Genomic DNA, 26,547 nt, shown 5'->3' with positions numbered 1-26,547 from the left:
TGATCTTCATCAGATGGCACTCATAGGACTTCATGTTACACAATACATGTATGTTTTGTTCGATAAAGTTCATATTTATATCCAAAAATCTCAGTTTACATTGGCGCGTTATGTTCAGTAATGTTTTGCCTACAAAACATTCGGTGATTTTGCGGAGAGCCACATCAATTTACAGAAATACTCATCATAAACTTTGATGAAAGATACAAGTGTTATGCATAGGATTATAGATAAACTTCTCCTTAATGCAACCGCTGTGTCAGATTTCAAAAAAGCTTCACGGCGAAAGCACACCTTGCGATAATCTGATTACAGCGCTCAGCCATCAAAACAAGCCATACAGATACCCGCCATGTCAACAAAAGTCAGAAATAGTGTTATAAATATTCACTTACCTTTGATGATCTTCATCAGAATGCACTCCCAGGAATCCCAGTTCCACAATAAATGTTAGTTTTGTTCGATAAAGTTTATCTTTATGTCCAAATACCTCCTTTTTTGTTTGCACGTTCAGTTCACTATTCCAAATGCACAAGGCGCAGGCACGAAGTCCAGATGAAAAGTCAAAAAAGTTGCATTACAGTTTGTTGAAACATGTCAAACGATGTATAGAATCAATCTTTAGGCTGTTTTTATCATGTTCCAACCAGACATTTCCTTTGTCTTTAGAAATGAAAGGAAACGCAGCTCACGCTCACAGCCGCACATGTGATTTAGCTCATGGCATTCTGCCAGACCCCTGATTCAAACAGCTCTTATTCTTTCCCCAGTCACAGTAGAAGCCTGAAACAACGTTCTAAAGACTGTTGACATCTTGTGGAAGTGCACAGACACTGTTTATTGGATAGGCAATCACTTGAAAAACTACAAACCTCAGATTTCTAACTTCCTGGTTGGATTTTTTCTCAGGTTTTTGCCTGCCATATGAGTTATACTCAGACATCATTCAAACAGTTTTTGAAACTTCAGAGTGTTTTCTATCCAAATCTACTAATTATATGCATATTCTAGCTTTTGGGCCTGAGTAGGAGGCAGTTTACTCTGGGCACCTTATTCATCCAAGCTACTCAATACTGCCCCCAGATCCCAAAGAAGTTTTAAGAAGGAAAGGAACTAATTTAACAAGGCACACCTGTTAATTGAAACGTATTCCAGGTGACTACCTCATGAAGCTGGTTGAGAAAATGCCAAGAGTGTGTAAAGCTGTCATCAGGACAAAGGGTGGCTACTTTGAAGAATCTCAAAAATCAAAATATATTTTATATAACACTTCTTTTGGCTTCTACATGATTCCATATGTGTTATTTCATAGTTTTGATGTCTTCACTATTATTCAACAATGTAGAAAATAGTTAAAATAAAGAAAAACCCTTCAATGAGTAGATGTCCAAACTTTTGACTGGTACTGTACATGGACAACAATAGACAACATTTACATACATTTCCACAAACATTAATGACATCTCTCCTCACCAGCACCTAACTGTGCGCTCTGTTGGGACGATTGTGATTGGCCAGCATGTACATGCAATGCACAGATTGAGATCCCGCTTCTGATTGGTCAGCATCCTCTGTGCATATAGAAAGTGAATGAACGGAGTGTGGTCATCTCATTGGAGGTATCAAAGAAGTGTCAGTGTCCAAAGAAAGGAGATAATCGCAGCCTCTTTCGATAAGGACATTGAACATGTCAATATCGCAATTTCGATCTGAAATTGATGAATCGTGCAGCCCTAGTGTGGGTGTGTGTGATAGGGCTGTGACGACGAATAACGGTATTGGTCAGCCAAATGACCATGTGCAGCGTTATAATCGTTTGAATAGCAGCAACAACAACAAAAAGACGCACATTTTCTCCTCCCGCTCCTGGCTGCATGTGCTACTGCATGTGCTGAGCGATTTATCGACATTTCAGGGGGTTTTTCACTTATTAAACAACTAATTGACTGACATCGGCTCAATTACTTGAATTCCACTGAGTAAATGTTTTTGGTGACCCCAACGTTTCTATAGAGAAATCAAATAATTCAAGAGAAATCATGTCAAGAACTATGCTGGGCTGAAGGGAGTTGTGGTTTTCATTAAGCAAATATTCAACCTCGTTCAGCGCAAGAATGTGGTAATTAACTACAATCACCATAATCCATTGCGCCTGGGTTTTTTCCCCGGCTCGGACCGAGATGAAGGATACATTTTTATGCCTGCTATGTTAGGTTAGATACACACAGACCGCATAGAATGGATGACTTCGGAATTTTCACAACACAATGTTGAGAGGGAAAGAGACCGTTTGTGAAAGTATGCCTGACCTTTGAAGACCTAGTAAAATGATTTTGTCAGACAGCTTTGCAGCTAGCCTAGCTAAATAGGATGACTAAATACAGTAGAGTATGGGGAGGACAGAGAACGTCTATCAGGTACTGCCTGACCAGAGATCAGATGAATGAAAAATTATTATCATCAAATAGAAACTATTTAATATACACAACTGAAATATTTTATTTCAGTCATTTCCTATTTTTCTATTGATGTCTAGGATACCCAATGTTTACATGACAGATATAATGGAATGTTTTTGCCAATTAATGTTAACAATTTTTGGCTTTGGATGAGGTTGGTGAATGAGGATGAGGCAGGGCTGGAACTGAGACTGCGATGTCCAGAGGCTTTGGATGGGTTCTGGAGGGCTCAGTAGTTTCACTGGAGCGCAATCCAATCTGGTTAAGTGAGGTTGGCTCCTTGGCACCACCAGCCCTCACTGCTGCTGTGGCATAAGAGCACCTGGTTTTCACCTCACCCTTTCACTGGCTCTCCCTCCCTGGCTTGACTCAATACCCAACAGCTTTGGAACACCCTGCCTGTCTCCCACCCTGCCTGCCTACCTCCCACCCACCCTGCCTGCCACTGGTTTACTTACTGAAAAGGATTTTACTCATGTTCATTCTGTGTTTTCCCATTTTCACCATCCTATTGAAATGATCTATGTTGAATGAGTAAGGCTTTTAGTTGGGAAAATTGGTTCAAATACATGGGAGGAGTAAGAAACCCAAGGGATTTACATGGGGAAAATGTAGAACACCAAATGCATTCTCAGATGTCTTTCGAGGGATTTAAATACTAATCAAAGGAAACAAATAACCTCTTATAGGCACCTTTCTTTATAAGCCTGGGACCTCACGATACCATATTACAATACTTAGGTGCCGATGTGAGATATATTGCGATTCTCACGATTCTATACATGTTGCGATTCTATACTGTGATTTTATTGCATTTCAATGTTCCAAACATTGCTCACCATACAGTGTATTCGGAAAGTTTTCAGACCCCTTGTATTTTTCACATTGTTACGTTACAGCCTTATTTTAAAATGGATTTAAAAAATCCTCATCCATCTACACACAATTGCCCGTAATGTTTCATCAGACCAGATCATCTTGTTTCTAATGGTCTTAGAGTCCTTAAGGTGCCTTTTGGCAAACTCCAAGTGGGCTGTCATGTGCCTTTTACTGAGGAGTAGCTTCCGTCTGGCCACTACCATAAAGGCCTGATTTGGTGGAGTGCTGCAGAGATGAGAGAACCTTCCAGAAATACAACCATCTCCACAGAGGAACTCTGGAGCTCTGTCAGATTGACCATCGGGTTCTTGGTCACCTCCCTGACCAAGGCTCTTCTCCCCCGATTGCTCAGTTTACCCAGGTGGCCAGCTCTAGGAAGAGTCTTGGTGGTTCCAAACTTCTTCCATTTTAAGATTAAAGGAGGCCACTGTTCTTGGGGACCTTCGTCAGATCTGTGCCTCGACACAATCCTGTCATGGAGCTCTACAGACAATTCCTTCGACCTCATGGCTTGGTTTTTGCTCTGACATGCACTGTTAACTGTGGGACCTTATATAGGAAGGTGTGTGCCTTTCCAAATCATGTCCAGTTGAGTTTACCACAGGTGGACTCCAAGTTGTAGAAACAGCTCAAGGATGATCAATGGAAACAGGATGCACCTGAGCTCAATTTCGAGTTTCATAGCAAAGGGTCTGAATACTTATGTAAATAAGGTTTTTCAGTTTTTTTTATTTGTAATAATTATGCAAACATTTCAAATCTGTTTTGGCTTTGTTATTATGGGGTGTTGTGTGTGTGGATTGAGGGGGGGGGACGATTTAATCAATTTTAGAAGAAGGCTATAATGTAACAAAATGTGGAAAAAGTCAAGGGGCCTGAATTTTTTTCGAATGCACTGTGTGTCTTCTGCAGAGGGACAAGAGGGATCTTTGAGAACTATTTTATATCAGTCATGGAAATCAAAGTCTTGAAGAAAAATGAGCTCTCTTATTTAAAAAGCTGGAGAGCACGATTTGAAGGAGAACTACTTGAGTTTTGGTACAGGTACAGTCATCTACTGCAAAAATAGTATTGCGATATTGTCAGAGTGATACGACCATATTTTCTAAGATAATATCCAGATTTTTTTGTAACTATCGCTTAAAAATATATATTTCTTGCCCTATCAGTACTTTGACAAATTATGCTGTAAGAACCCTATGTACACAAACACCTTTTACCCCAAGAAGGCTTACTCTTGTGGGCAATACACGTTTTAAGATAGAACACATCTTTTTTTAACTGTAAATATAGGTGACTGGGCCTTTTTGGAATGAGGGCAAAACAATGGAAAAACATCACCATTTGGACTCCAAAGGTGTCCCAAACACGCATTGCAATGATCCAGAGCTAAACAGCGGTGGCTTTTCTGGATTCCCACAAGCACAGCTCTTCTAACACGGAACTTTTCCGTGACCACACATGCTGATTCTTACTCGATGGGTTCTTGATAGCAAGAGGGTGGAATGCTCTTTGAACAAAGTTTTTTGTTAGCAAGCCTTGTTGACCAGGGAGACTTAAGTACAGTAAGTACGTTTACAGTGTATCGTTAGTCGATTACAGCTTGCGTATCTAAACTGAATCCGACTGGTTCTGGTGTAGGCAGCCTAGCGGTTAAGAGCTTTGGGCCAGTAACTGAAGGATCGCTGGTTCGAAGCCCCAAGCCGACTAGGGGGAAAAATCTCTCTGTGCTCCCGTAAGTCGCTCTGGAGAAAGGCGTCTGCTAAATTACTAAATGTAAAAATTGTGCTACCATTCGAACTGTAGAAATAATAGTAGTCCTTTCACACCTGTGTTTTGTTGTCACCTCCTTGGAGGTAGAGAGGCAGTCTCCAAGGCCGGCACTGTTTTCAAAAAGCCTTGCCAGGGAGGAGAAGCCATTCACAGGCATTTCTAAAGGATCAACTGCATTCCATCTGTCAGTGGAGGCGGCGTGAAAAGAAAGCCATTCAGGGCTTTCTAGCTGGAGGTCAGCTGCCATTGTAGATGGGACTGAATGCTTTCCCACTGTGAGGATGCTGCTGCCTGCCTGCACTTTTCTCCCAAGTCGCAAGTGCACATGCCTTTTCTTGTTTTGGTAAATTGTAATGCGCAGCAATGTGACCTGGAATGTCAACATTTTCTCTTGTGTTGTCAGCCCACTGTAATTTATATTTTTGGTGTATAAAATATCTATATATATATATATATTTTTTTTTTATATACACTGCTCCAAAAAATAAAGGGAACACTTAAACAACACATCCTAGATCTGAATGAAAAAAGAAATAATCTTATTAAATACTTTTTTCTTTACATAGTTGAGTGTGCTGACAACAAAATCACACAAAAATAATCAATGGAAATCCAATTTATCAACCCATTGAGGTCTGGATTTGGAGTCACACTCAAAATTAAAGTGGAAAACCACACTACAGGCTGATCCAACTTTGATGTAATGTCCTTAAAACAAGTCAAAATGAGGCTCAGTAGTGTGTGTGGCCTCCACGTGCCTGAATGACCTCCCCCATGCCTGGGCATGCTCCTGATGAGGTGGCGGATGGTCTCCTGAGGGATCTCCTCCCAGACCTGGGCTAAAGCATCCGCCAACTCCTGGACAGTCTGTGGTGCAACGTGGCGTTGGTGGATGGAGCGAGACATGATGTCCCAGATGTGCTCAATAGGATTCAGGTCTGGGGAACGGGCGGGCCAGTCCATAGCATCAATGCCTTCCTCTTGCAGGAACTGCTGACACACTCCAGCCACATGAGGTCTAGCATTGTCTTGCATTAGGAGGAACCCAGGGCCAACCGCACCAGCATATGGTTTCACAAGGGGTCTGAGGATCTCATCTCGGTACCTAATGGCAGTCAGGCTACCTCTGGCGAGCACATGGAGGGCTGTGCGGCCCCCCAAAGAAATGCCACCCCACACCATGACTGACCCACCGCCAAACCGGTCATGCTGGAGGATGTTGCAGGCAGCAGAACGTTCTCCACGGCGTCTCCAGACTCTGTCACGTCTGTCACGTGCTCAGTGTGAACCTGCTTTCATCTGTGAAGAGCACAGGGCGCCAGTGGCGAAGTTGCCAATCTTGGTGTTCTCTGGCAAATGCCAAACGTCCTGCACGGTGTTGGACTGTAAGCACAACCCCCACCTGTGGACGTCGGGCCCTCATACCACCCTCATGGAGTCTGTTTCTGACCGTTTGAGCAGACACATGCACATTTGTGGCCTGCTGGAGGTCATTTTGCAGGGCTCTGGCAGTGCTCCTCCTGCTCTTCCTTCCACAAAGGCGGAGGTAGCGGTCCTGCTGCTGGGTTGTTGCCCTCCTACGGCCTCCTCCACATCTCCTGATGTACTGGCCTGTCTCCTGGTAGCGCCTCCATGCTCTGGACACTACGCTGACAGACACAGCAAACCTTCTTGCCACAGCTCGCATTGATGTGCCATCCTGGATGAGCTGCACTACCTGAGCCACTTGTGTGGGTTGTAGACTCCGTCTCATGCTACCACTAGAGTGAAAGCACCGCCAGCATTCAAAAGTGACCAAAACATCAGCCAGGAAGCATAGGAACTGAGAAGTGGTCTGTGGTCTCCACCTGCAGAACCACTCCTTTATTGGGGGTGTCTTGCTAATTGCCTATAATTTCCACCTGTTGTCTATTCCATTTGCACAACAGCATGTGAAATTTATTGTCAATCAGTGTTGCTTCCTAAGTGGACAGTTTGATTTCACAGAAGTGTGATTGACTTGGAGTTACATTGTGTTGTTTAAGTGTTCCCTTTATTTTTTTGAGCAGTGTGTATATATATGTATGTATGTATGTATGTATGTATGTATGTATGTATATGTGTGTGTGTGTGTATGTGTGTAATTATGCACACATTTCAATGCATTCACACAGCAAACATTCAAGTGCACGCACACTCATTTCCCTGTTTGAGCTGTGGTACCACAGCTCAAACTATCTGCTTAAAAATGTTAATAAAAAATCCTCAGCAATCTACACACAATACCCCATAATGACAAAGCGAAAACAGGTTTTTAGAGGTTTTTTTCAAAGGCATTACAAATAAAAAAACACCTTATTTACAAGTGTTCAGACCCTTTGCTATGTGACTCGAAATTGAGCTCAGGTGCATCCTGTTTCTATTGATCATCTTTGATGTTTCTACAACTTGATTGCAGTCCACCTGTGGTAAAGTCAATTGATTGGATGGGATTTGGAAAGGCGCACACCGGTCTATATAAGGTCCCACAGTTGACCGTGCATGTCAGAGCAAAAACCAAGCCATAAGGTCGTAGGAATTGCTCCGAGACAGGATTGTGTCAAGGCACCGATCTGGGGAAGGGTACCAAAACATTTCTGCGGCATTGAAGGTCCCCAAAAACACAGTGGCCTCCATCATTCTTAAATGGAAGAAATTTGGAACCACCAAGACTCTTCCTAGAGCTGGCCGCCTGGGTAAACTGAGCAATCGGGGGAGAAGGGCCTTGGTCAGGGAGGTGACCAAGAACCTGATGGTCACTCTGACAGAGCTCCAGAGTTCCTCTGTGGAGATGGTTGTCTTTCTGGAAGGTTCTCCCATCTCTGCAGCGCACTACCAATCAGACCTTTATGGTAGCGTGGCCAGACGGAAGCCACTCCTCAGTAAAAGGCACATGACAGCCCACTTGGAGTTTCCCAAAAGGCCCCTAAAAACTCTGGCCATGAGAAGAAAAAAAATTCTGGTCTGATGAAACGGAGATGGAACTCTTTGGCCTGAATGCCAAGCGTGACGTCTGGAGGAAACCTGGCACCATCCCTACGGTGAAGCATGGTGGTGGTGGTGGCAGCATTATGTTTTGAGGATGTTTTTCAGTGGCAGGGACCAATCTAACATCTCTGAAGAGACTTGAAAATAGCTGTGCAGCGACGCTCCCCATCCAACCTGACAGAGCTTGAGAGGATCTGCAGAGAAGAATGGGAGAAACTCCCCAGATACAGGTGTACCAATCTTGTAGCGTCATATCCAAGAAGACTCAAGGCTGTAATCACTGCCAAAGGTGCTTCAACAAAGTACTTAGTAAAGGATCTGAATACTTATGGAAATGTGATTTCAGTTTTTTATTAGCAGCAATTTCTTAACCTGTTTTTGCTTTGTCATTACTGGGTATTGTGTGTAGATTGATGGGGGGGACTATTTTAATACACTTTATAATAAGGCTGTAACCTAACAAAATGTGGAAAGTCAAGGGGTCTGAATGCTTTCCAAATGCACTGTAGAGGTCCTGGTTTGGAGGGAGCTCGCCTCTGGTGTTCTACTGGGCTGTCCACACCACCCTCTGTAGCGCCATGCAATTGAGGGCTGTGTTGTCATACCATGCAGTGATGCAGCCAGTCAAGATGCTCTCAGTGGTGCAACTGTAGAACTTTTTTGAGGATTTTAGGGCCCATACCAAACAATGAGAAGAGATGCTGCATGTGTGAGTGGACCAATTTTAAGTCCTTATTGATTTGGAGGAACTTGAAGCTCTCGTGTGTGTGTGTGTGTGTGTGTGTGTGTGTGTGTGTGTGTTAAAATTGGAACAGGTGTACTTCTCTCAGCTGTAAGTGGGAATCACAACTTGCCTGTCTCCTATTCTGATTTCCTTAATGTCTGAAGAAAGTGTGAAAACTCCTAAAGAATATATATTTTTAATAATGGTCATGCTGCTCATAATGCAATACATGCTTGTTCCCAGTGATCCATATGCAATTCACACTGGGATCCCATAGTAGGCTAAAATCTTAGTCTTATCTCACCTCCTCCCATTGTGCCTTTTCTTGTCTCCTGCAGATAGCGACAGTGAGATCTCCAGTGGAACCGGTGATGTGTCCAAGGACTGCCCTGAGAAGATCTTAGAGTCCTGGGGTGCAATCCTCAACAGATGGTAAGACTCACCGATAGTGTGGCGGTCATGATAACCACCGTTCAGTAAATAACAGCTTCATTCATTGAATAAGGAAACAGATTCAATGTATTTGTCTGAAGTACCCCATTGTTCCTCCACTACAGGAGGAGAAAAATGAAATTGTTAGCATTACTTTCATATGGTCACAATAATGACGTTATTGTAATAAACATCCTCCATTCTAACCCTAATAAACATCAGCTCCAGGAGAGTAACATTAATAATGAATATCCCTGCCCATACTGTAGATGGCCTTAGCCTGAGGAGTTTTGCTGTTGTATGTAGAGTCATTTCTTATCTCTCTCCTGTGTGTTGTGTGTCAGGCATGGGAACTTGTCTGTGCGGCCTAAGGGCCTGACTGCGCTGGTGAAGCCTGGGGTCCCCGAGGCCCTCAGAGCTGAGGTTTGGCAGCTCCTCTCAGGCTGCCAGAGTGACCAGGCCCTGCTGGAGAAATACCGCATCCTCATCACCAAGGTAAGGAGGAGGGAAATTTTACATTTACATTTTACATTTTAGTCATTTAGCAGACGCTCTTATCCAGAGCGACTTACAGTAGTGAATGCATACATTTCATTTCATGCATTTTTTTAAATTTTTTGTACTGGCCCCCCGTGGGAATCGAACCCACAACCCTGGCGTTGCACACACCATGCTCTACCAACTGAGCCACACACACACACTTGTGACACACACACAGACCACCAAGGTAAAGAGGACATGCACACCTTGCTTAGTCGCACCTCGCTCAGTCGCACCTCGCTCAGTCAAGCTCTGTTGTCTTAAGTGTAGAGTTTGTGAAATATCCCTCCAAAATGGCTGCATGTTGTGAGGGTGGTGAAAAATTGAAGTTTTGCAGAAATGTACCTTTTCTGAATACGAGAGCCAGTGAAATATGTGTGCTGTATAACCGTCATGCAAATTGTAATTTCGAGTGCAGAGATTGCGATGATCCCTGAAGACTTTGGTGTAACAAAAAACAACTTTCACACTCATCAACTTGGTGTCATGTGACAGTGTCTAAATGCACGTACCCAGTAGTTGTCACCTTGCAGTTGTTCCTCTGGAGTGACTCAAGGACTGTCACAACTGGCCATTAAATTAGCTCCATAAAGAGCCTGCTGTTTTAGAATTGCAAAACCTAATTCTCCAGACAATTTGGAAATGTCATTGGCTTTACAATAACATGATTGACATAAAAACAGCATTAAAAAACAGCAGCAGTATCTCTTCATCAAGATCATTTCAGTTCAACTTGAATTTGCCAGATAATTTCAGTTCAACTTGACAGTGTGCAGTCTGATCCCACAGAGAGCAGGGTTGGTGTTGAAGCCTATTCTCTTATGTTTCTCTTGGAGGTATGTTGGTTCTCATGCCAAGAATGGGTGATTGCAGGAATCTTTCCACAGTAAAAAGCACTATTGTTAACTCTTGTCACAATTTAACACAGTCCTTGTGGTGAAAGCTCTCCAAAAATATGTTTTAGATTTTGTGTGACACTGGGATGGGGAAGGGTGTCTGACAACACCATATAGAGCATCACATCTACACTTAGAAAATGGTCAAAATCAAATAAACAACTCCACACTAGAATTTCTTTATTTTTAACTTTAGCTTAATATTTAATTTTCATTCTCTCTGTGCACAAGCATAAAATGTAGCTATATAGTCGAACAGAAGTCATGTAACTACAGTTAAGTATATTTCTGCAACAAGTGTATTTCTGGCATCCTGACTTCAGTGTGCAGTAGGTGTTGCACTAGGCAGTAGCCCAGTCAGTGTGACATTCTTTACTGCACAGGTCACTGGTCCATCACTCATTGTGGAGACCATGTGTCAGACAGAGGCTAGTCCTGTCAGAGCCATGTCCCCTGGCACTAAAACCCCACAGCTAATGTATAACATCCTCTATTGTCTGGCCCCCGACAGGCCATAGCTGGCCCTCGACCTAGGCTCACCCACAGTCCAAACGAATTCCATCTCGACTGGTCTCGCTGGTAGATCATGGCGAATAATACATTTTGGTGGAGCAGCCATGAATGTAATACCTCCTAGCTAATTCCAAGTGACTAATGTATTGATGTTTTTTTCATGAGGACATGTGAAGAGGTTGACTAGGCGACAGGTCCTCACTTTTATGTGTAATACAATACTCATTCCCCCCAGGAGGAGAAAGTGCTTGAAATACAACGCAGTAATCAATTGCCTGAAATGGAGGGATTGGAAGAGGGAGAGAGAGAGCGGGAGAGAAAGAAAATGGAGCCATAAACAAAAGGTTACTGCTTGCGCATGTGGCACAGAAAATAGATAAAATATAAAAGCCAAGGAGGCGATTCAGGCGAAATGACTGAATGAAAGAGAACAGGCTCCTCTTTTCACATCTACTGTATTTATACTGGGCTGTTGTCTTTCGCCTGGGGGTGTAAATGTGCCCTTGCAACACGCCTTTAACCCAGAGCCACAGTTCTCTCTCTGTCTCCGTCTCTCTCTCCATCTACCCCAGCCGCCTTGCCTCCCACAGAGGATGAAAATATGAGCTGCTAAATATACCATTACACTAGTTTACGTAAGGCAGGTTATGTGACAGAGAATCGCCTGGTGAGCGCTCACTCATTCATTGTAATTCTTTGAGTTGGCTCCCTTCCTTATTGGATGTAATGATGTTGATAGAGGGATTGGCCGGTGCTATTAATAGCCAGATAAAAGCCCAGGGGGTGGTGTTGGGGGGAGGGAAGGGGGATGTGGTGCCGAGGGCTCGATGATACCCACATTATGAATTGGCCTGTCTCCACTCGATGATGATGATGATGATGATGATTCTAATGCAGATTGAAGCCTAAGTGAGTGAGTTGTGGCTGGTTATGGGGGTATTGATGTCGTAAACCAGGGCACATTTCACTCGACTTTCTGACGGTGACACGTATTTGAATAATTGCATGTGGCACCTGGACAGAAGGCTGGGTGGTAATGCAGAGAGGAGAATAGGGCTGTTCTCTCGTTTTGTGTATGTGATACGTGGAGTATTTTTATAGGGGGGCTCTCAGTGAATGTTTCTGGTAGGACAGTATAACAGTTTAAGGCATGACTTAATCGAAGCTGGTACTCAGGTGTCTTGGGTACAAAGACAAACAAATCATGTTTTTTGCGCTGCAAAAATGCACTTTTTGACTGAAGTATTCCGACCTTGGATCAATGTAATTTCAAACAAGTGTTTTCTCAGCTCAGGAATATTTTTTTGTTTGTTTTGCGTTTCCTTGGTAACTCCTGGATTTAAACACTCTGTCTGTCTGTCTGTCTGTCTGTCTGTCTGTCTGTCTGTCTGTCTGTCTGTCTGTCTGTCTGTCTGTCTGTCTGTCTGTCTGTCTGTCTGTCTGTCTGTCTGTCTGTCTGTCTGTCTGTCTGTCTGTCTGTCTGTCTGTCTGTCTGTCTGTCTGTCTGTCTGTCTGTCTGTCTGTCTGTCTGTCTGTCTGTCTGTCTGTCTGTCTGTCTGTCTGTCTGTCTGTCTGTCTGTTCGTCTGTCTGTCTGTCTGTCTGTCTGTCTGTCTGTCTGTCTGTCTGTCTCGTCTGTCTGTCTGTCTGTCTGTCTGTCTGTCTGTCTGTCTGTCTGTCTGTCTGTCTGTCTGTCTGTCTGTCTGTCTGTCTGTCTGTCTGTTCTGTCTGTCTGTCTGTCTGTTCGTCTGTCTGTCTGTCTGTCTCGTCTGTCTGTCTGTCTGTCTGTCTGTCTGTCTGTCTGTCTGTCTGTCTGTCTGTCTGTCTGTCTGTCTGTCTGTCTGTCTGTCTGTCTGTCTGTCTGTCTGTCTGTCTGTCTGTCTGTCTGTCTGTCTGTCTGTCTGTCTGTCTGTCTGTCTGTCTGTCTGTCTGTCTGTCTGTCTGTCTGTCTGTCTGTCTGTCTGTCTGTCTGTCTTTAAATGGAGTGCTAAGTTGCAAATAACTTGTTTCCCAGTCTGTGTAGCGCTTTGCTGAGAGTAAGCGTGAAACTAACATTTTCACAACCTTTTACTGTCCCTGTGTGATCTGCCAAAGGTGTGCTGCTGTTGAACCATGGCTTAAAACTGATTGAAAGCTATTTGGAGTTTACTCCTCAGAAGAGCCATTTCACGTTAGTTCATCTGTCCGGATCAATCAAAACCAATGAGAAAAGTTGGATGGTGGTTCAGATTGGAGGTCTCAAACGCTGTGGTGTTGGTCTGTCTCTGAGATTGGAAGTCACCGTCTGTGGAAATAAATATTGTTTTGCCTGAATGAAGATACATTTTTCCTTTCTGTGATTCTCAGGGATTTCACGATTGACAACTTCAATTGACATCATTATCAATATTTAAATCATTTGATTAGTAATTTATATCTCAAATATACTATGAGAAAAATAAAACAATTTAGATAGTCTTTTCACAGTTGCAGTGATGCACTAAACTGTGCTATAATTTTTTTTTTAAAGAGCCTATATTCATGGATGAAACATGAAAAACGGCTCAAGCCAGCATTGGCCCAGACAGAAGGTCTCAGTCTCTTGGGTAAAATTGTTCTCTTGAGATGCTGTGCTACATTCAATTCTCACTTGAATTGCGCTAATGCAGTCTCTTCCACTCAGGCCTGCAATGAAATCAATGGCATGCTTCTTTATGAAGCATGCCATTAAATCTTTGAGGGATCTTTTTCCTTTTTCTCAAGGTGCTTCAGATACATTTTTATGTACCGTCATATTTGGCCCACACTCCAGCTAGCTTTGCAGTGGCATTTAGTCAGAGTCTGCAATCAAAGGTAACACCAGCAGTGTGGAGAGTGGGGCTAGAAGTAATCAGACACCCACGCGTTCTAACCCACAGACAATGCTGTACACTGGGATGAGCTGCCATGGAAACATGCTTGGATTTATTGAGTTCGTTCTACTTGTGATGCTCTTCCGTGCCCATATTCTGTTGTCTATATGTCTGATTTAAACCCTTCTAATGTGATGCTCCCGGATACCCGGCTTGGCTTTGATGGACATTGCCACAACTTGGTTTGGAGGCTAACAGAGCTAAACTCCCATTGGTTGCCCTGAAAAATGCTCCTCCTGAAAGGCTATGTAAATAAACAGGTCTTGAGTTAGCTACTTTCCTGGTCAGTAGACTACTTGCTAGATTAGTGTTAAGATAATTTCATTAAGATGGAATTTTGGCGATATCCATTTAGAGGCAATCCTGAGTTGCTGCATGTCTCTTGCATTAGACTCCTTCAGCCTGTGCAGGTCATATGGTTATGTTTATCTCTTTTCATTCCTTCTTTAAATTCCATCATTGATTTATGGAATTCGTCTAGGTTTCGGCCTTGTCTTCTCTGTCATTGTTCTAGTCCTAGCCTCCCTCTATTCAGTTTCCAAGCTGCCATCCCTTTCTGCATGAGAAGTGCCCTTGAGCTCAGTGGGTGTCTGTCACTCACAATATCCCCCTCAGTGTCTCCAGCCCAGCTGCACTGCTGGTGCACAGCCCACCCTCCAAACCCAGTCGCCTCCGTTCACGCAGCCCCGTCCAGTCGCCTCCGTTCACGCAGCCCCGTCCAGTCGCCTCCGTTCACGCAGCCCCGTCCAGTCGCCTCCGTTCACGCAGCCCCGTCCAGTCGCCTCCGTTCACGCAGCCCCGTCCAGTCGCCTCCGTTCACGCAGCCCCGTCCAGTCGACTCCGTTCACGCAGCCCCGTCCAGTCGCCTCCGTTCACGCAGCCCCGTCCAGTCGCCTCCGTTAACAGTGCACGCCATGCTTTGTCTTCACCTCATGAATAATCACTAACCTGAAAACAGATGTTGTTTCTCGTCTGAGAAATGTTGTTCAACTGGGATGTTTCAAGGCCTCATCACACAAGGTCTGCCCGTCCTCGGGACAGGCTGAGGCCCAACCAAGAGCCAAGGGCAATACTGGGAATCCAGTGAGCTTTCCCTCACATAATATAGGCTAGGAGCTTGATGGAGAAATGGGTTGTATACCACACTTCTCCCTAGAGGAGATGATGATGAATCTATATAGCTACAATGCTTATAGTATTACATTTTTCTTTGTAGTGGATAAAGTATAATTTATTTCAGTTACCTAAGTTATTGTACTTCCTTTTGTATATTTTCACAACACTATTTATTTGTTGAATGGCCTTAGTACCCTGGGTTTAACTGTATAACGCTCTTGACATTTAACCTTAAATTCTATGCAACCTGTTGTTCTCTGGCTCTAGCGTATGGTAATTAATCATTCAAATCTCCTTTTCTCATAACGCATGTTGTGAAGCGTCAGCACTAGGTCGACCTTGGCTTTTTCTCTCGTGTGCCGTCGCAGGTTTTTTTCTTCTTCGTTTATGCTTCGATTATTGTACTCTTATTGAGCAGCTCGACGCTGATCTCCCCACTCTGAGGCCCTAGTACCTCCGTCTCTCTGAGTGTTAACCAGTGTTAGTGTGAGCTACTGTACGCCAGCAGTGACAAAGAGCCCGGACAGCGGCTGTCTGCTTGTCCCAACACAGAGCCAAAGTGGCTGGGATCAAAAGGGGGAGGAGGAGATCACGACCATTGTTTTTACAGCCCCTTCTCTAGTTGGGAACTTAAGAGTTCGGTTATCTAGAGCTTACAGCATAGCTTTGTTGTTTGTCCTAGTGTTTTATTATTGTAGAGGTTAGTTGAGCCTGAACTCGGTAATGGTATACAGACGGTTTACCTCTGAAACCGCCCTCCTGCCTCCCCAATTTGCCGTAGCTTGTTACACTTTGTTGTCTGCCGGTGAAGGATGATCCCAACTAACTGAAATGCCTGGCAACTGTAACTAAGGGGCAGGCATGGCTGGGCATGGTCATTGGTCGGAGCAATGGACAGGGGGCTAGAGAAGGGGAGAGGGGAAGCAAAATGGGGAGGAGGGGGTTAGTTAATAGAAAATGGACAGAGATTAGCTTAGTCATTTCGTAATAGGGAACATGTCCAAATTTAGCTCTCTGAAAAAAGAGATGGTGAGAGAGAGACTGAGTATTGTGGCTGGGTTGAGAGAGGACCTCAGGTGGAGCCTAAATGGGAGTGGGTAGAGAGAGAGACACTGTATGAGAAGGAGGGGGTAGAGAGTGAGCGGGTGTATGAGAGGGAGGGGCAGAGCATGGTTCAGAGAGACCGAGAAAGCCAGGGAGGGAGGGAGTGAGTGCCAGAGAGAGTGTGTGTGCAGGGTAGAGGGAGTGTGCGGAAGACAGGGAGAGCGCGAGCGAAGGGAAAGGGAACTGTAAGCCAGTCACAGTATCTCCTTCCCACTGCGCCAGCGGTGATGGACAGCTCCTCTCCTCACCGCTCTTCAAAAGGTTCCTATTTATTTTCAGTAGTGTTAGCTTTGTCTTCTGTACTTCACTCCAGGAAATTGTATTTTTGTCTGTTCAGTTATTTATTTGTCGTAAGCTCAGTTTGACTGGGGAAATGAGAGGAGACAGAGGACAGCACTGAAACTGGGACTGTCTCTGTACTGGTGGAGTGGTTTGTCTTTTTTTTTTGTGCCTGGGGTTTTGCTACGAGGTGCAGACGTATTGGGTGGAAGAAAGAGTCGAAAGGCCAGAAAGCCATACCTCCCCTAAACAAAAAGCTCATTTGAATGGACATGTATTGAAAGGAGTAGTATTATCAATAGTGGAAACGAGGGGAGGCTGATGTAAAGCGCTTTCACCCGTAGCTATTTGGGGAATGTCACTGGCAAAACAGAACCAAAAACAAGTTGAAGGGATAAAGAAGTGGAATACAGATCCCACACCCATCGCAGAGTGCGTCCTGAAAAGGATTTCTAAGGCGACACAGTCAGAGGAGCTGAGACACTCAGATGGCCTTTACCGGCTCTAGTACCCATTGATTGGGATTGTGTGGAAGACTCTTGGCAACTCCAAAATTCTTTGCCTCAATCTTCTTTACAACCAGCCTTTGCCTCTCACAACCTTGGGGACGAAAGTTTCCGAAAAGTGTGTGGATTGGGATTTCAGAGATCAAAGCTTGATTTGTGTCTCCAGCGTGCGTGGGCGCTCGCGCACACACAACAGAATACGGATTTTGCTGCGCCTCGTTTAGTCTCTCTGACTGGAGAGCATTGTAAACATAATTCCCCCAGTGCTCTGTGGAACGAGAGCTGTGACATTAACACCCGCCGAGAGCCCAGTGTTTTTCTAGCATGTCTGTGTTTTGATTCGGACAATAGCTGAGCATACATGGGGTCAAGACTCGCTACTCCAAAATAAGAGGATGCATACAACAAGACTGAAAATGAACTGCTGCAAGCCAGACTTTAGAAGGGACTTTATTGGAGGTAAAAACCAAACACAATGGCTAATGTGGATGTAAATACTACTATGACTTCTGGATTTTCCCATCTGCTCTTTTTCTGCTGAACAAGCTATTTGAAAGCCAAAATGGCATTCTTGTGGTAACAGTAAATGTTTTAACACTATTTTCTCTTATCAATAGTCTCAAGATAGGAGTCACATGCTCTTTGTCTTATTTAATCAGCAGTAGGATCTGCACCGTGTCTGCCTGCATGCTTCTTCCCCACATGTCAACTACCCTACACCTCCTGTGCTTTTTGCCCTTGTGAGGACAGCCCCTGCCCTCATCCCCTAGCCGCCCAGAGGCAGGAGATGTGGCCAGGGACTCTCAGGGACCGCAGTGGGGATCCCTGCCGCTGGGATAGATGCTTGGTGTAACGTCGGCCGACCTTTTTGTATTTGTGGAGGCAATATATATTTTTCTTTCTTCAACAATAACCCCACTCGCTCTAAGCATGACTGATCGGAAAAAGAGAGCTAAGCTGGTACTCTTGTTTTCCTGTGGGCTGTATTGATTTTCGTCAGTCAGTGTTCATTTGATTGAGACCCAACTATGTGAGAGCAGAGGTGAAAGAGAGAGAGAGGCTAGAGCTCTGTTTGCTGTGGGAGGCTACAGACAGACAGCAGGGGCGGACCGGTCTCCAGTTACAGACCATCTGCATCGCAGGTGGCACAGCACAAACCTGACCCACCAGGACCGCGCCCACAACAATGAATCAGTCAGCGCTGACAACAGACCTGGTGCCCACTGCCAACAGCAGCCTTGTGGGCCCGGACCCCAACCACTCCTGCCCCCTGGGCTGGGGCCAGAATGAGGGCCTGGAGGCCTGCGTCTTGGAGACTGCCGTCATCGTGCTACTGACAGTGCTCATCATCGCTGGAAACCTGACGGTGATCTTCGTGTTCCACTGCGCCCCCCTGCTGCACCACTACACTACCAGCTATTTCATCCAGACCATGGCCTATGCTGACCTGCTGGTAGGCCTCAGCTGCCTGGTGCCCACCTTGTCCCTGCTGCACTACCCGGCCGGTGTCCAGGAGCCCATCACCTGCCAGGTCTTCAGCTACGTCATCTCGGTACTCAAGAGTGTCTCCATGGCCTGCTTGGCCTGCATCAGCGTGGACCGCTACCTGGCCATCACCAAACCCCTGTCCTACAACCAGCTGGTGACGCCGTGCCGGCTACGTGGCTGCATCGCCCTCATATGGGTCTACTCCTGCCTGATGTTCCTGCCCTCCTTCTTTGGCTGGGGCAAGCCGGGCTACCACGGAGACATCTTTGAGTGGTGCGCCCACTCCTGGCCCACCTCGGCGCTCTTCACAGGCTTTGTGGTGTGTCTGCTGTACGCGCCCGCTGCCCTGGTGGTCTGCTTCACCTACTTTCACATTTTCCGCATCTGCCAGCAGCACAACCGGGAGATCAGTGAGAGGCGGGCACGCTTCCCCAGCCAGGAGATGGAGGCCGGGGAGGGTGGTGGCAGTGGCAGCGGCGGGGGGCACCACACGGGTCACGGGCCTGACCGGCGCTACGCCATGGTGCTCTTCCGCATCACCAGCGTCTTCTACATACTCTGGCTGCCCTACATCATCTATTTCCTTTTGGAGAGCTCCCACGTGCTGGACAGCCCCGCCCTGTCCTTTGTAACCACCTGGCTGGCCATCAGCAACAGCTTCTGCAACTGCGTCATCTATAGCCTGTCCAACAGTGTATTCCGCCTGGGCATGCGCCGCCTCTCGCAGACACTCTGCTCCTTCAGCCACTGTGCAGCCGACGACAGGGACTTTGGAGAACCCAAACCCAGGAAGAGGCCAAAGTCCTGCTCCATCTGAGGAGTTGCAGGCTATTGTTAAAGAAGCCACACAATTCAAAGGTTACGTCTTTACAAAGCTGCTGACCATTCAATTGACAGGGCTGTCCCAAAGAAAAATTATTTAGGCTCTGATGGTTTGTTTGAAGAATACCAATAACTTTGCTGTAGTCATGCCAAGTCATGATTTATGGGCAAAAATGTGATTGCTGAGAGAAGCTAGATTTTTGTAAATGTTTAGTTTCTGAACAAATAAGTGGATGAGAGATTGGCACTACATTTTGACTTTAGACCTGCGAAGTGGGGTTTAGCTGGTAAATCAAAGTTTATTGGTCGCTTACACAGTTTAGCAGGTGTTATAGCAGGTGCAGTGAAATGCATGTTACTAGCTCCTAACAGTGCAGTAAAATATCAAACAAGGACAAACAAAACCAAAAAAAAACATGTCAGAACGAATCAAATTAACTCCAATATCAGTAATCCATATGCTGTACATGTACTGTATGTACAGCCTTATGTACAACATCGTTCCACCATGGTTACCATGGTTACCTCAGGCTTTGACGTTTACATTTTTTTGTTTCTCGTCAGTCAGGTTAAGTAAAGGACAAAGTTAGGACAAAACACTTTCCTCAAACATTGATGGTGACCTCATGATTTTACTGTCTCTGATTTCACAGTTTTGTGGACTAAAATGTATTGCATTTCAATGCCAATATTGGACTGCTACTATAGTTCTGTGTTCTTAGTAGGCACACGAAGGCTGAATTAGTACAGACATCAACACGTAATCCTCATTTGCATACACTCCCTTTAGGAGTTCACATGTGCGTGCAAATGGCTGACTATTCACTTAATGTACATACATGCTCCTTGACCACACTGATGTACATAACAACAGATAGTTAGTTGCCTTGACCTGTTATGACAAAGTTTTCTAGAGTTTGCAGAAGGTTTGTTAGCAAACTCAACATTGTTCAACGTGTGTTAAAAGACTTTCGGTCAGCCCTAAACAGAGAGACGTGGGAGTCAATTTTGATGAGTTAAGCAAACTCCAAAAAAAACACCCAGCTGGTTAAGTTTTATTAGATATTTATATATTTTGGCGTGGAACTTTTTAGTAAAAAACAAAAATCTTTGTCAATCCCTCAGATCCAGTAGCTGTTTAGATGAAAGAGTGATTGGTCATGTCCACGAGTGAATACTACTCTCTTTATCTTTGGCTGCTCATCAGAGTTCAGAGAGATCGTCTCCACTCTACTTCAGCATCAGCTTCATATGTATGACTCTGTCCCCTTACCTTTTCCATGCTAAGTGCAGAGACTGTTCCTTTTTAGGTGCAGTAAATGCATTTTGATGACTGGTCTGGTTGTGTATTTTACTGTTTGATACAGCACAGGTGTAGTCATTCCAAGCTTTTCTCATACATTCTCAGAATTCTGCGTGTTTTTTTAACAGATAATGTTGAAATATCCATACAGGGGCACATTTTCAGTAATACCCAAGACTATTGTGAGATGAGATTCTTATGGTGTAGGCCATGTGTAGGTAGACCTGTGTGGAAAAACAAGCAGCACAGCCAACTTAAACTCTCTATATTGTGACTGTTTATGTTCAACATTATGCTGCTTAACCTGTGTATTCATTCCTCTTTTTGCTTTACAGATGGTTCTGTATATGTGCCGATAGATAGATAGATAGATAGATAGATAGATAGATAGATAGATAGATAGATAGATAGATAGATAGATAGATAGATAGATAGATAGATAGATATCTATCTATCCATTTTGGGGGGGGGAATAGATCACAAAGATGTACATTCTGTTCTTCTGTATGGTTACAAGGATACACTGCACTTACTTTATTTATTTTTTTACACTGGCTGCGTGACATTGCTTTTTGTAACGTGATCTTCCTTTTGACTTGACCCAAAATCCATCAAGCTTGTATTTGCAGTAGTACCATACAATGGTACCATCTTGTTTCAACACCTTTTCAAATTAACTTTTATTTGTCACATGCACCAAATATAACAGGTATAGGCTTTACTGTGAAATACTTACAAGCCCTTTCCCAACAATGCAGAATTAAGAAGTGAAAAAAAGAGCAAAAAGGAAATAACAATAACGAGGCCATATACAAGGAGTATTGGTACCGAGTCATTGTGCAGGGGAATGAGGTAGGTGAGGTTATATGTACATGTCGGTAGGGTGAAAGGTGACTAGGCAATCAGGATATATAATAAACCGAGTAGCAGCAGTGTATGTGAAAGTGTGTGTTTTGGCGTCAATATGCGCGTGTGTGTTTTGTGTGTGAGCGTACAGAGTGTACAAAACATAAGGGATGCCTTACTAATATTGAGTTGCACACCCTTTTTCCGTCAGAACAGCCTCAGTTCATCGGGGCAGGGACTCTACAAGGTGTCAAAAGCATTCCACAGGGATGCTGGACCATGTTGACTCCAATGCTTCTCACAGTTGTCAAGTTGGCTGGATGTCCTTTGGGTGGTTGACCATTCTGGATACACACAGGAAAATATTCAGTGTGGAAAAACCCAGCAGCGTTGCAGTACTTGACACACTCAAACCGGTGCGCCTTGCACCTTCTACCATACCCCGTTCTAAGGCACTTCAACTTTTGTCTTGACCTTTCACCCTCAATGGCACACCAACCCAATCCATGGCTGTTGTCGCAAGGCTTAAAAATCCTAATTGAACCTGTCTCCTCCCATTCATCTACACTGACTGAAGTGGATTTAACAGGTGACATCAATAAGGGATCATAGCTTTCACCTGGTCTCTCACACACTGTCTCATTATTATGTTTATTTTCCATTTCTCTCTTCAGAAACCTACCATCATACCATGTCATGTAATGCAGTAACACCCCGATGATGTATTTTGGTTGACTCTGATTCTCTCTAGAATTACCCACAGATAGTTATTTCTGTTTTTTTTTTTCACTTCTCAAACAATGTGCCATCTTTTATAAATGGTAAATCAATATTGTTGACAAGCTACTTTCTCCCTGGATTTTGCTTTATAGTAAATCTTGTACTGGTGGTTTCATGAGATTTTAATTGGTTACACTTTCCACAGTAACGCTAGTGGAATGTAGGTTCATTCTAACAAACAAGTTATTGTACTTATTGAGAATATACCACTGACTCATTTTTTGTTTTCAGAAAACAGTCTGTGGTTACTAGGTAGTGTAATTACCTAGCCGTTATACAGTTTATATTGACACTGCAGTAAGTGTTACCCAATTCATTTAGTTTCTTCTTAGTTCATTTGTGGCTTAGCTTTCATTTAGTTTCCATCCTTTTTTTACGTCATTTCTCTGCCAGTAGTTGAATGACCTGTGCACTGATTCAGTAACACAGGTTTCTTTTATACCCATGTGCCACTAAATACTCACTTTTCCACATGTCTATTATAATGACCAAACTAGTTTCCAATTTATTTCTGAAGTGATGAAAATGCAAAAATGTTCAAAAACAACTGACTTTAAGTGCATTTGTTAGGGTGTTGTATCTTACAGATGTGATTTAATACAACGTCTTATTTATTTATTTTTATTCAGAATCGATATGCTACTTGTTTTAATAGGAGTATGTATAGTGTCTTTTGTGTTCAGGCAACAACAAAAAACGCAAAAACAATCTTATGACAAAATCTCGCCCAGTGACGACGCATACCAACTAGGCTGCTTTATATGACGTGACATGTTTTGGATTAGACGACAAATCAAGAAATTACACACCATCTATTTTTTTATTTCTGCGATTTTTGTCAAAGGCTATGGTTTTGCTGTTGCTGCCAATCCAATAAAACTGATGAAAAATGAAAATAAAAATCTAGTAATGTTGCCTTTGAACACTGCCTTGAGTTGTTCATGTCTCTAACAATTTACTGGTGCTGAGTTGTACTGTACTTAAGAAAATTATTAAAAAGCAGGCAATGATTTGAAAGGGTGATTCACTTGGCTAGTTTCTAGGATTATATACATAAGGTAAGTAACTTAAGTGAGAAATTAACTGACATAGTAAACTGACATTAAGTATGCTAATGCCGTAGCTGTGTCTATATGGTCTGTAGGGTTGTTTGTAGCTATTCAAATCCAAGGTGAACAGAGTTCATCACTACACCGAGGATTAGCCTGCGTTTTACTGCACTGCACAACACACACAGCAAGGCATGCACTCTGTCTGTGGCTGGATTTCCAAAGGTTACTCTGCCTGCAGCCTCTGAAGGGAAGTAAGATATGTGCAGTTAGAGGAAACATAATGTGACCTTTTTCCCTTCAGCACGTCAAATGTTTGTCTGGTCACAGAGGTCTTTGGACTTCGAGAGGTCATGAATAGACTGAACAACGACCACTTCTCTACATGTTTACATGTAACCTATTTAGTGGGTGCACTTATGCAGATAGACTTAGTCAGTGCAGTCCATTTTATGGTAGATAGGCAAGACAACCACATATCAAAGTTAAAATGTTCTCTCTTCTCCTTAGTTGGTAGTTAAAGGAAAGTTTAGTTGCGCTGTGTGAAAGTCATGATATTGAAGCTTCATTTGAAACTCTTTACTTTTGTGGTTCTTTTGTCGTGATGCATGCAGAGGTTAAGCGGAGTGTACCATGTGTACACCTGTATACGCTACCGTACCCTTAGGAGGTTGACCATAATGTACCTTTCTAATGGACAATGCAGACTGAGGCTATGCAGGTACTTTGCCCTTTCCTGACATTGTAGATAATGTACACCGTGTCACTAGCGCCCAGACCATAGAGAGGCGCTCATTATTTGGCAGCACCTTCATTATCGCCTTGCTCCCACCGGGTCTTATTTCACTGAGGAAAGCTGGGGCCAGGAGTAATTTGCCTGTTGAAATTTATACATTCAACTGTTAAATCTCAGTCAAGTGGCTCACGCTATTCCGCTTCCAGAGGATGTTTTGATTAACCGGGCGTGGAACCTATTCAGACGGTTTAGGGAAATATTTTTCTGAGGCTAAACTGGGTAACACTTTAATCTTTTTGTCTTCTTTCAAATCAGTCCCTCGGACTGGTGTTGCGCATGCAGAGAGCTGTGGCAGACATTTTGACGTGCTCTCAGATGACTATCAGTATGTTTGTTACCGATGGCTGTCAGCCCTGCCGAGCTCTCCCTTTCTCTGACAGCCCTGCTGTACAAGACTTCCTCTAAAATGGCTGGGGAAGACGTCTGGTGTCTCTGGGGTGCTCTGCCACTTGATCACCTTCCGTGTTCGGTGGCACTCACTCTCCCCTGGCTCTGGACTCAACGACGCTCAGTAGGTGGCTGTTGCCTAGCCGCTGATACAGCCTTCACACATAGCGTTCGGGAGAAACCTGTACACTTACACGTTCTAATGTTAAGTTGGCAAGGTGCTGACCTGCCGGGTTGAGCTGTGAGTGGAAGTTGCATGCTGGTTATTATTCCAGAGGGTATTTTTAGGCCTCTGTTAGGGCACAGAGCACACCTTTTGTTAAGCCCTTTTTCTTCCTGCCATTAAACCACAGACTAGGAGGTCACGTTATCAACATCCATTTTTCTGGAAGGCCAATGTGATTAGCCCAACCTGTTGCTATGCTTTATGTTGCTCAGTTGTCTCTTCGACACATGCTGCCCCTCAATGTTTTCAGTCTTTACTACTGTGTTACACGGCTGAGGTTTAGTCAACACAAATGAGTTTCCCTTAAACCATTCGTTGCCCTTCCTCATCCCTCACTTTCCCAGCGTATAGCATTCAACATTTGTTCATACTTCACGCCTTTTATCCATATGCATTAAGACCAAACCAAGAGGAGCTGAATATTTATGGCCAAATCCTCTCCATGCTACTGTATTATGAATTCCCTTTAATATTAATCAGTGCAGCTGCACCGCTGCTGCCAAGGAGGAGCGCCTCGCCCTCCGATCTGACACCGGTGCTCCTGATGAGTGGCACGCTCGGTGCACCAGCAAGGATGAACACCTGGACCCTTCTGAGAGGCGGAGATTAGCTATTCACAACCCTCTTCCATGCCTTCCAAACAGCTTTAATGGCTACTCTGCATAACCTCCCCCCCCAAACACACCACCACTATACCCAACCCCATGCCTTTTACATGGAGCACCTCTGCCTCCTTTTGAAAGGCTTGGTGTGTTTAACCGAACAAGTGCTCGACCCCATAACTTTGCAGGAGTGTCTTGTGTGATGAAGGAGCAGCAGGAGTATCTAGCGGTTCACATTAAGTGAAGTCTGTGTCGGAGCCACTTCCGGGTCAATTCCACCACCCCGCCCACTTGAAAATAAGAGGACTCATCCCTCTACCGCATGGCACTTGTGTAGATCTGAGAGGATTCCAGAAGTAAAAGCCGTCTGGTGGAAACTCCATCGTACTATCCTAAACCAGTGGTTTTTAAACCTTTTCAGCGGGGACCCCATTTCCAGCAGAATTTCTGGGGACATCTTTAAAATCCGTAAATGTTGATTTTTACATAAACAAATATCCTTATCAAAATGAAAAGAAAACAATAAATACATTTAGTCAATAAAGTTGTGATTTTCAAATGATCTTTCTCCAACGTCTTTCTCAAATTGCTCCTATCCACAATTGCAACCATCCCTGCTTCACCTTGATCGTCTCCGTCCACGCCAAACAACGGACGATAATCCTATGATCTCTCTGAAGGAGTGGCAAACTCAGAGGATTCTCCTGTCTGTGTGTGGTATCCCTCCCTGCCGCTCCTGAGCGCGACTGGCGATGACAGATGATTGGCCTGCGGTCTGTTGACGCTAACGTGCGCTGATAGCTGCCCACTCACCGCTATTAGGCTGGTCGTATGCCCGCCTCGCCAGCTAGCACCATCTGGAAGCCCGTGTGGGTTACATCAGAGAGATGAGGGGCGTAGTGTTGGCGTGAAAGCCAACCACCACATACAGTATACTACAGAGGTAAAGTGCTGTGGATGGGAGACTTCTGAAGTATTTCAATAAGGATCCCATGCAAAGTGATATCGCTGTTATCACTGTGTCTCACTGTCAACAGATGGAAGAGGGTTTGAACATTTCCTGGGAAAATGGAATGAAACAGAGACGTTGATCAATGAGATTACAACCTATATTCAACCACTCAAAAAGACA

General features: G+C 44.2%; 2 protein-coding genes across 4 annotated transcripts in view; both read left to right on the top strand.

Moving 5' to 3' along the window:
• Positions 1 to 26,547, top strand: part of LOC106574055 (rab GTPase-activating protein 1-like) — a 157,792-nt gene that overhangs the window by 42,769 nt on the left and 88,476 nt on the right. For all 3 annotated transcript variants that reach the window (XM_014149587.2, XM_014149586.2, XM_014149589.2), the window contains 2 exons: positions 9,180 to 9,273; positions 9,618 to 9,768. In XM_014149587.2, the coding sequence (XP_014005062.1) occupies positions 9,180 to 9,273; positions 9,618 to 9,768 (245 nt within the window). The remainder of the gene's footprint in view (positions 1 to 9,179; positions 9,274 to 9,617; positions 9,769 to 26,547) is intronic.
• gpr52 (G protein-coupled receptor 52) lies at positions 13,161 to 19,875 on the top strand. Its single transcript, XM_014149594.2, has one exon. The coding sequence runs from the start codon at positions 18,303 to 18,305 to the stop codon at positions 19,419 to 19,421; it is 1,119 nt and encodes a 372-aa protein (XP_014005069.1). The 5' UTR covers positions 13,161 to 18,302; the 3' UTR covers positions 19,422 to 19,875.

Source organism: Salmo salar, chromosome ssa16, assembly GCF_905237065.1.
Source record: "Salmo salar chromosome ssa16, Ssal_v3.1, whole genome shotgun sequence".
NCBI classification, from domain to species: Eukaryota; Metazoa; Chordata; class Actinopteri; order Salmoniformes; family Salmonidae; genus Salmo; species Salmo salar.
The sequence above is the reverse complement of the archived record's forward strand: the minus strand, read 5'-3'. Positions and strand labels throughout refer to the sequence as shown.